This window comes from Cupressus sempervirens, chromosome 2 (genome assembly GCF_028749045.1).
Source record: "Cupressus sempervirens isolate cs-2001-9-10 chromosome 2, ASM2874904v1, whole genome shotgun sequence".
Classification (NCBI taxonomy): Eukaryota; Viridiplantae; Streptophyta; class Pinopsida; order Cupressales; family Cupressaceae; genus Cupressus; species Cupressus sempervirens.
The window spans coordinates 675,537,666-675,548,308 of record NC_143119.1 but is presented as its reverse complement, the minus strand read 5'-3'; the positions used below and the strand labels follow the sequence as shown (position 1 = coordinate 675,548,308).

The window sequence follows — 10,643 nt, the reverse complement described above, 5'->3', positions numbered from 1 at the left end:
GAATGCAATCCTGGCTCGAATAGAGATCTTGGATTATTGGATCACCAAACCCCTTTCCCTTTCTAGAAAATTTCAAATCTACTCCGAAGTGTTGGCTGCTATGCATGTTTATTATTCTTCTTGTTGGGCCACATTATAAGCTTCTTACCTCAAGCTTGAGCACCTCTTGAGGAAGTTCATCTAGGCCTCTGATGTGTCGCATCATGGCTTTCACAGAGTGGTCTGAGACTTTTGTTCTCTGCCCAAAGACTCTGGTGGTCTTGGACTACTTTCTACTCAAAAGAAAGGTATTTCCCTTTGTGCAAAATGGGTCATTCAATCTCTCACTAGCGATGAGGCCTAGAATCTTTTGTTGCGTCACTAAATTTCTTAAGGCTTTTAGGTTAATGGCCAATCTGGAATTGGAATGGCTTTCAAACCCTTCTTGTGACCTCTGAACCATACAAATTTAGGGCAGTTTTGTTGCTAAAAGCATTTGGAAAGCCTAAGAAGCCATTAAGCCTTGGCTTTGCTGGGCTGGAAATGGGTTTAGAGATGGGCTCTCCATGAACCATCAAAACTTGTGGTGGTCACATTTGTTTGTTGTCCAAGGCGTGCCCTTGCCAAGATTCAAGGAGTTAGTGCTCTGCGCTTATTTAGAAGGGGAATCGAGAAACCCAAAGATCTTTTTTCCAAAATTACTACGAATCTTTGCTCATGGGAGGACCTACAGGTGCAGTTCTAGCTCAATCATCCAGATCGACAGCCAGTTGATCTTCTAGTTTCTACAGTGCCTCCCCATATGTTGCAAAAGATTGGTATTCACTCATCTCACCAATGGTAGAAGCACTGGAAGTGGTATCATGCCACTCCTTTGACCAGTTATAAACCCAAGTTGGGTTATCGATGGCTAGTTCCCCACCTTCCTATGGTTGAGACCCTCAACTAGCAAAGCATTGCCATTTGCAGTCCTCTCACAAGACTTGGAGTCTTAGATTTGCCACAATTTGGCAAGTTATCATAGAGCCGAAGATAGCTCATTTTACCTAGTGTATTCTCTTCCAAGGGTTGGCATTGGGCCCTCTTCTCCAATATTTGGGTGTCCTACACCCCATATGTCCTTTTTGTGGTAAGCCAGAAAGCTTTTTGCATATATTTTGGTTATATAGGCAGGCCCAGAATTACTAACTTTGGATTCATGATATCTTCAAAAACTTTTGCCCAGAGGCCTTTTTGTGGCATATGGTTGTGTTGGGAGATTCAACTAGACTCCCTTTTAAGTATTCCCAGATCTAGCATGCTTTCAAAATGGAGATTTTGTTTATTGTTTGGAAAGAGCACAGTGAAGTTTTATTCTCTCACAACTTTCTTGATATGAATATTGCTATGTATGCTAAAGTGTGTATTTGTAATAATGTCATGATGCATATTCAAGTACAAATCGACAAGGTGGCACTAGAGGTAGCCCATCTATAGGAGTTTTTAGCTCATTGGAGTAATGCCCCTTGCACGGTCACTAGAGTGTCGTCAAACACTATTCAGTGATCGTACTCCTCACATTAACTGGAGAGGTCGTAGCAACTCATCTCGTCGCTCACATACTCCCAGGTCACAACCTTCATGCCTCTCCTAGTGGCAGTTTTGGTGGTCATCATCACTCGGCCTCACCTTTGCAGAGGTCGGGATCAAGTTGATCTCCGATGGCTCCTTTATTGCCCCTAATGCAAACTAGCCCTCTATCTATAAGGACCCTAAATGGGCCTTCCCCTGGGTGGATTTGGCTATCTCTCCTCCCAAGCCAGAGGGAGAAAAAGATTATTTAAGATGTTGTCGCCACTGTTGATGGATGGGCTCCCCCTAGGTCATCCACTAACCCCACTAATTTCTAGGATTCAAAGATCCTCCCTCAATTGGCACTACTCTTGCAACCTAAGGGCTTTGCTCTTGTTTTTTGTTTTGTTGCTTTGTTTTCAACGTTTGGGCTTATATATTTTTTGTGAGCAGGGTGATCTTGTATCCCCCAACCCCTTTTTTGTGAATGTATCTTTAATATTTAATTAATTGGAAAGGGACTATTCATTAAAACAAATGAGCATTAGATATTAATTGAAACCCAAAAAAATTGAGCTCTGCTTTACATAATATGATCACGTTTTCCTCTGCTTGCTTGTTAATACAATAGGTATGTGTTTCAAATTTTATAAGCCCCTTCTTCAATAGCTACTACATTTGAACATGATTTTAAGTGTGCTTCCAAAGGTGAACTAGTTTGTATTGCCCTCTTTATTACACACCCTGTAATCACTGAAGTCCATGAGATGGCATCTAGTTCAAACATTTTCTCAAACAACAGTTGGACATCCTCCAAACTATTGCACTTCGCATACATATTGATAATGTTGTTACCTGGTATATGGTCTTGATAGTGTGGGCATGAATTTTCTTTCCTAGTTTTACATCTTTGATTTCAATGCATCTTTTTAGCAAGCCAACGTACTTACTACTATCCATTAGCAACTATGCATCTTTTCAGCAAGTCAACATACTTATTACTACCCATTAGCAATTGAATACGTCTGATCAGAAAGGTTAAGGGGGGCAAGATCAATGCGTAATGAGATTGCAACCAAATTGAGAAAACTATGTTTCACCACTTTGTAACAATATGCCACAAACATTTAGGTTCATAACACATCAATTGACCATAGCTATATGAATGCTTAAATATAAATTTGATTTTGTAATTCTTGTGCAATGTGTCTCGAGAAAAGGAGGCGGACAAACTTAGCAGCTACTTGCATGAAAAATAACTTCAGTAGATTTTTGGGTTTGAACCAAACAAGTCTGAAATAACAAATTCAAAATATCAAATGTATTTGTTTTGAACTAAACGGTCACAAACTAAATCCTGAAAACCATAATTTGGATTACTAGTTCCAAAAATCAAACCCAAAATCCCAAATTCTAATTCCTAAATCTTATTTCAGCAACCAAACAAGCCCTTAAGGAACGATTCTTTAGCAAAACTTTACGCATTACAATCAAGCCAGGCACATACATGTGGGTGTTCTATTTGAAGCTAATACAATTGGTTGTGTGGGACATATTATGATTGGTAAACTAAAGACAGATTTGGTTATTTTCTTGTTCATTTAAGTTGTTGGTTAGAAACTAATGGGATTTTGTAGGTTTTCTTACTAATTCTTTTCTTTTGAACCTTTGACCCTATTTGATAAATAAATTGTTATAATAGTTTGCCACGTTGTCTAAAATATATTTATTTATATAGTAATTTTTAAATTATTATTAAATGAAAGAGTTTTGAAGTCTTTCCTTCTTAAAAAAAAGTTTTAATTTTTTAAAAGTCCTTTTTCTCATTTTTCTATGTGCAAGAACATGATTTAGATCGACCAATTCAAATATGGTAGAACAAGAACAATTACAAGCTCTGAAAATTTCGGTTGGATGTATCAAAAACATGTCTCAACTTTTACGCTATCATAGGGATGGTATTCTTGTTATGGATATTTTGCCGAGATGTATCGAGGGGCGGTTGTTGTAAGAGCATATTTCTAGCCCTTTTCTATCATTGTAACTAGGCAAGGATTAGAGATTTTTCTTTCCTCTATGACTTGCCACTTTATTTTTAAACTAAATTTAACCAAAAAAAACAAAACAAAATTGATTTTAAACAAGAATTTTTTAATTATTATTAAGTGAAAAATGTTCTGATATGATTTGAGATTAACAAGTTTTTTCTTTCAAAAATGGTTTAATTTTTTTAAATATATATTTGATATTTTTACCATGTGCATTTCACAATATTTTAAAAATAATTATATATTCTAAAAATAAAATAATATCAAAATAAATATATGCAAGGCAAATCATCAATTTTCCTTTTTACATTTATTCCTCTATGAAATTTAGGTTGATTCCTAAATAAGGGTTTGCCCAAGACAAACCCCTTTTCCCAATCTTTTTCCTATTTTAATGTGTGCACAAACATGATATTGAGCTATAAATTCAGATATGGGTAGAACAAGAAGAATTGCAGGCTCTGTGAAAGCTTCAGCTGAAAGTATCAAGAACATATTTCACCTTGTCCCTACCATTTTTAGCTGAATCTTGTGGCCCTAGTATGTATCATCTTCTCATTTCCATTTTTCAGTAGTTTCAACTCAATATCAGTTCATATCAATCTATTTTATCATATTTTTAGTAACTTGCCTAATAGATAAATTACATCATACAATCCTTTTACCACAACATCCATTTGCAACCAAGATGATACGCAAACTCAAATTCCGTTCAGAACTTATAATTCCCTGGAGTTCACAAATAAAAGGGCTTTGAGAAGTTTCCCTAGGGTTCGCAAATAAGGGGCTTTGAGAAGTTGGGGCTTCGTTTAAACAAACTGAATCTCGGTATTAAGGAAAGAGGAGCACGAAAACTTCTATATGATATTTATTGTCTACACCCCAGTAAGACTGGGGCTTCATTCAATCTAACTTAGGAAAAGGGGATCGTGAAAACTACCTTTATAGTAAACTCTACTTTATATAATTTATGTATTGTCTACACCCTAGTAAGATTCCTCAAAGTAGATGAGATAAACATCATAGAAACTGGCTCAAACATAATAAAGTTCTTCAAAATACACACTGAGAGTCTCTATACAAAGTTTTATGTATAAAATGAACTATTTTGCATTCATAATTTCATCCTCTAGATCAAACTTGATCCAAAGCATGCCCAAATCATCCTGATTGTATGGAATCAGTTGGTTCAGCGAGCTTCATATTGAACAACTGCACGACAGACGTTTCAGGAAATCAATCTAATATTTTTCAGATCCCATTTGATTAAGCAGATAAAGTAAATCAGCGTATACAAGACCGAATAAAAACAGAAATTAGCTATAGGCTACACACTGGTTGAGCTTTATGATTTTTCAATATCATTTACCTTAAATTTTTGTTCTTTTCCAAATCATACCATTATATTAATGTTTTAAACAACAAACTATTGGAAGAAAATGAATTAAACAGTGACAAAGATGAGAAGGAACAAAGTTTTAATGCTAAAATGAATGCTTTGTTGATTAAAACCCTTACTTCTCCTTGTGCGTTTCTTGTACAGTATACGATAGCCACATTCTCTGCACTGGATTACATCACCAGGCTTCAGTGAATTCTCAGCTCCACAGTCTATTTTATCATGCAAGAATGAGGAGACAAAGGTTGGAAAAATGGTAAGTTAACCTATCATATGTCATTGTTAACGCCACAAAAAGAACAAATAATAAAAACATGTTGCAATTGTAGCAATCCATCTAAGAGGGCAAGGAATACTAATAAACACACCTCCACAAAGATAACCAACAGGTTCAGGCATCGCAGGTCCATCCATGGTACCCAAGATCTGTCAGTCCATAATATTCCATAACATTGAGGAAGGAAAATATTTTGATGAAGTGAATTTATAGAAATTATGGATTAAAAAAATGTTCAATATAGAATGTCAATAGTCACAAGGGTACAAAAGGCAAATTCATACAAATTACATGACAAGAATATCAATCAAATGGGATCCTTATGTACAGATTCTTCAGACGCAGAAACTAAATATGTATCAAAAAGCGAAAGGACAGAGAAATCGAAGGAATGAAAGTTAACTATGGATAAGATTAGCTTTTAACTTTTTGGCAATATCAACATCCAGAAGTTTTGCATTAAGCAGAACAGGTGTACTTCCAACCAGCACTTAAACCATTTTTAACAGAATTTTTCCTTAATTTATTGATAATACTAGTATAGATATCTTAAATAAATCTATCTAAAGAAATGCCTATAGATATCCACTACAAAATAATTATAATTTAATTTACTACATCTAAAATTATTTATATTTCCTTTATCTTCATTTATTTAGTTTTTTACTAACTTAAACTTTTTATTTTAATTTCTTAAAAAATGGATGATTTATATCTCCAAATATTATAATTTAAACGGATATTTTATGTGGTATTTACTAAATTGTTTTTAAAAGTATATTCTATTTATAATAAGATTTAAACTTTTTGACATGTAGATGGTTGTCAAATTTAACCTAGAAGAATAAATGTTAACATTAACACACCCACACCATCCCACTCCCCCATTCTGCTATTGTAGAATGCCTATTGGCATTAATTAGTATTTTGCAATGTCAACATCTAGAAGTTTTTCATTAAGCAGAGCAGGTATACTTCCAACCAGCACTTAAAACCTTTTCGTATGAACTTTTTCCTTTAAAAGTTGCAGGTTGTAAGTAATTGCCATCATTGTAGCAAGGCATGAAACTGAACATTTAAGAATATCAACCACTCAATTATTTTGTATTAATATATTTGCATCATAAAATGCGACATGCAGCATGAAGCCAAAAGGGGCTAACATGTAAAGTTTTAAGTTGTGTCTATAATATGGTCATTCCTTTTTTAACAGTTTTTATACAACTGAATTCTAATTTGGAAGAAGATATTTACCACTAGTTGTTACAATACAATCGGAACTAGAACATTCCTCTGTCTGTAGATGTGAGAAGAGTAACGCAGTTCTTAAGTTACAATAATGTTTGGGAATCAATGCAACCATCTTGACTCCCAAGGAGAATAGAATGAGCTCCTTTATAAATGCTGAGGAAGCGACAGTACGTGAAACTGATAATTGGAAAAATAGTTGAGGGAAGTGCACCCAAAAACTGATGCCATACACTCTTCATTAGAGGTGTGCAAATGGACACAGATTAGATCAAGTGGACACAGACTGCACTTACACAGAGCACATAGAAATGCCCAAGTTATTCAAGCTTATGTAGGTAGCAAACTGTACATTTGTAAAGACACCTCATTCAGTCTTTACTGGAATGTAGTGATTGAACCATAAATGTGCAAGGAGATCTTATTCAGACTATCTGAGCTTGCACTCACAAAGGCATGCAATTTAAATTGACTTCTTCTGTAGTTGATAACTTTTACGATCATTATCAATATATCCAATGATCATTATCAATATATCCAATGATTAATTGGGATTCACCAATATTATCACCCATTGCATCTAGGTAACGTGTATCAGTCAAATGACCAAATTTTCTGATATGTACTACCATGTTCAAATATGCATATCCTCACATTCAAGCCTGCTGAGCTCACTACCATATTTAAAATACCTTCAAACTATATTTTGCATTATGTATCTATCACATAGGAATGCAAATCAGAGCTATTCGGCGGTTCAATTCAAGCACAACAATTTTTTGTAAATCGGTGAATCAAATTGACAATTTCTTGACATGAATTGGCTGGACAAATCGGGCAGCCCAATTGGGCAACTCATAAACATTAAAAAAAAAAACTTTTTTAATGATTTTTTTTCACATTTATCTTTCTTATAGCTCTTAAAGGCCTTCTATTTGTTGAGTATGACACAAAGAGAGGAAAAGTGAGAGATAGACTTGAGCTAGAGCTAGAGCTAGAGAGGATAGACTTGTATTTTCATTTTGTTTACAGATAGACACATGTTTCACGGATGTTCATCTTACATACATTTATGATTTGAAATTTTGATGTCATTGCTTTTATGGATCTTCATCTCACATACATTTATGATTTGACAACATTTATAATTCTACATATCTATGGCGTGACTCATTATGATCCTATGATTTCTATTTACTTAAGCTAAAATTTGTATTTTACATATGTGATGGATTTACCATTTATGTTCCTTGTTTATGTATGTTAGATTCTATTTGATGATGTTATAGTGTGTTTAAGTTATATTCGATCATTCGAGGGTGCATAAAATAAGTTTTAAATTGTTAAATCTCTAAATTGCCGATTTATAACCAATTCAATTCTGATTCATGGCCGATTTGCAATTTGATTCGGCCTTTCCGATTCTGATCTGATTCCGATTCTTGTTACCTTGATCTATCATGCAAGGTGTGGTAAGCAGACTACTCATGGTGATGGAGGACGTTATTATCAACAACTACTCAGGATATAAGGGTCAATAAAGATTGACTTACAAAAATTGAATCAATATGGGTTCACTACCATATTTATAAAACCTTCAAACTATGTTTTGCCTTATTATGAACTGCAACTCAGGATATAGGGCTCAATGAAGATTGACTTACAATAATTGAATCACTACAGGTTACAGTATCCTCCGGGAATAAACAGATTGGTTGATAGGCACAAAATATTATGACGACAGTTCATGCAAGGGTCACTTGTAGTGCAGTAGAGGAAACTTGGGACAGCAAAGGAACAAGCGGTAAGGATGAACTGATGACAAAATATAAACGGAATATTATGCATAAGAGCACTAGTAGGATAATACAGGAAAGCTCGAACAGCAAAGGAACCAGCAGTAAACCAAGATTAACAAGATTTAAAGTCATGGCATGATAAGTGGCAATACCATGACACACAAGAAAAGGTATATGATTCTCGAGCGTATTTTAATTTAAAAGATCATATTGTAACAGGTTGTTAATACATTGGATAAGCTGCACTGAATGTGGTTAATACATTGAATCGGCTGAAATAAGTGTGGTTATGCAACAGTAAATAATGTACCTACTTGGTCACATAAATGGTACACACGTGACAGAAAAAGTTTCAGAGTACAGAGCATTCATATTCTTGAGTGTAGTCTTAGGCAACCAAGTATTATAAAATAGTTACATGTTCTTTGATCAAAAAAGCTCACACAGTCAAATTCAAAAATTTCTCATGCTAATATCATACACTAGAATTTTTATGCGTCAATTACATACACAAGCAATAATAAGAGAAGTCACATTAAACCATTAATATCTTATACCTACTTCTGTTCAATAATGAGATAGTGTACACAGTGTTCATGTGTATATTTTCATGATTCTAGTACTCCCAACAAAGTCGACAACGAACTTGGGTTTTGGAATTGATACTACTGTTTAAATCATTTTAGTGTTATAGTGCTGGTTTCCTCTAGAGTGGAAAAGGTATTTGTGCGATTCTTAAAAATTTTAGTGCATGGAAAACTTGTAGGTGATCACATCGGCGTGACTGTTTACAAGTTATGAGTCGCCATTGCCTGATTCTTAATATAATTAGCATGTTCACATTTTAATGCTATCATTGTTCATTGAAGATGATGCTTTAACCCCCATAGGAAATGCTAGGGTTCCATCATTTATGTTGAACCTTTCTGTTCAGTAAATTGTTCGGTAGAACCTATCAATATAGGTGTAATTTATCTAGATCTTCACAGTGAAACACGATATTCCTGTTGTTTTTGTTGGAGCCAAAAACTTAGTAACCCACTCTATGGATGACTTAAGTCGCGGAAAATTCTTAAAAATTGTACCCGTATATGGGGTCGAGTACCAGAAACCCTACAAATCTCTGACCTGAATCCCGCGTGAACCTCTATCTACATACTCTGAATCCAATCAAAAGTTTTGATATAAATTTCTGACGAAAAGTCAAAAACTGAACATCGACCTGTTCAGATATCAATCTAAACGATAACGAACCGTCCCCGATTCATTACAAATGGTGATTTTGTGAAATACGAAAAAAAAAACAAAACAGAGTCGTTCCTTATAGCTCAGCCTTACGCAGCAGATAAATACAATTCGAGGACTTATTTATGAGAATAAAACTAAAGAAACATAGAAATCGATAAAATCAAAAAAAAAAATCTACAATTTTGAGAAAAAGAAAGAGGCATCTACATTTTCAATTGAAAAGCCTTTCTCTGAGAGTCGGAAAACGGAAAACAACAATCCAGTGGGTTATCACGGGTTATGCACCTTAATCTGTTTGGAATGAGAAAACAACCGTTCCTTACCCTAATTCACGGGTGAGGGGATATTTCATTTTAACGAGAAGGGCAATCTGAAGAGACAAATGAATCTTAAGCTACAACACTAGGGCAAAAAATGCCTATTGTAAAATGCCCAACAAACCTGTTAAATATCTTCAACAGTTACAAAAGCTGGGGTCGCTGGATTGCTTTACTCCCCTGCCCTTGCACCTCTGAGATAAACCCTATTCCTTGATTTCTCCGTATTCGAGAACTGCAACGTATGTTGAACAGGGAATTTATAGCTCATCGATTCTTCAATGAATTTTTAACAAATCCCGGGCTTTTACTTTAAACATAATTTTAATTAAAGAAAAAGAATAAATTAGAATTGTTTACTTTTTCGAGAAAAAGGTAGGCAAGACCCTACAACACAATGGTAAATTGTTTGCCTTTTATTGAGAGGTCTTTAGTTGAGTCTACTTCAACTTAACATATAATGATGATCTAATTAATCACAATACATAATTGATGGCTTCGACCTAATAAAAAAATGATTATAGAAAAGTTAAAGGCTTCGACCTAATAAAAAAATGATTATAGAAAAGTTAACTTATAATTTTTTCCTCTTTTTATTTGTTGAGTTATAATGTCAAGAATAATTATTAATACATTTATTCAAAACTATTAATTTAAGAGTACCATTAATGTTTAGCTCTAAAATTATTAATTTTGGGTGCACTATGCTCATTTTACTTTGAGCTCATTTTGAGTCAAAGTATTTGTTAATAAAATTTGGCTTATTTTTAAAATTTT

The 10,643-nt window shown here is 34.3% G+C and overlaps 1 protein-coding gene across 1 annotated transcript; it reads right to left on the bottom strand.

Moving 5' to 3' along the window:
- Positions 1-4,519: 4,519 nt before the first annotated feature.
- LOC149575165 (DNA-directed RNA polymerases II, IV and V subunit 12-like) lies at positions 4,520-10,160 on the bottom strand. Its single transcript, XM_089815022.1, has 4 exons — positions 9,991-10,160; positions 5,346-5,403; positions 5,097-5,189; positions 4,520-4,790 (listed from the first exon to the last, which is right to left on the bottom strand). The coding sequence occupies exons 2-4, from the start codon at positions 5,389-5,391 to the stop codon at positions 4,768-4,770; spliced, it is 162 nt and encodes a 53-aa protein (XP_089671148.1). The 5' UTR covers positions 5,392-5,403; positions 9,991-10,160; the 3' UTR covers positions 4,520-4,767.
- Positions 10,161-10,643: the final 483 nt, after the last annotated feature.

What these genes read in the sequence shown, in the direction of transcription:
- LOC149575165 (XM_089815022.1), bottom strand. Translation starts at nt 5,391, where the DNA reads ATGGATGGACCTGCGATGCCTGAACCTGTTGGTTATCTTTGTGGAG. An exon ending in TGTTGGTTATCTTTGTGGAG is followed by an intron (nt 5,190 to 5,345) that starts GTGTGTTTATTA and finishes ATGATAAAATAG; the next exon opens with ACTGTGGAGCTGAGAATTCA. An exon ending in CAAGAAACGCACAAGGAGAA is followed by an intron (nt 4,791 to 5,096) that starts GTAAGGGTTTTA and finishes TCTGTCGTGCAG; the next exon opens with TTGTTCAATATGAAGCTCGC.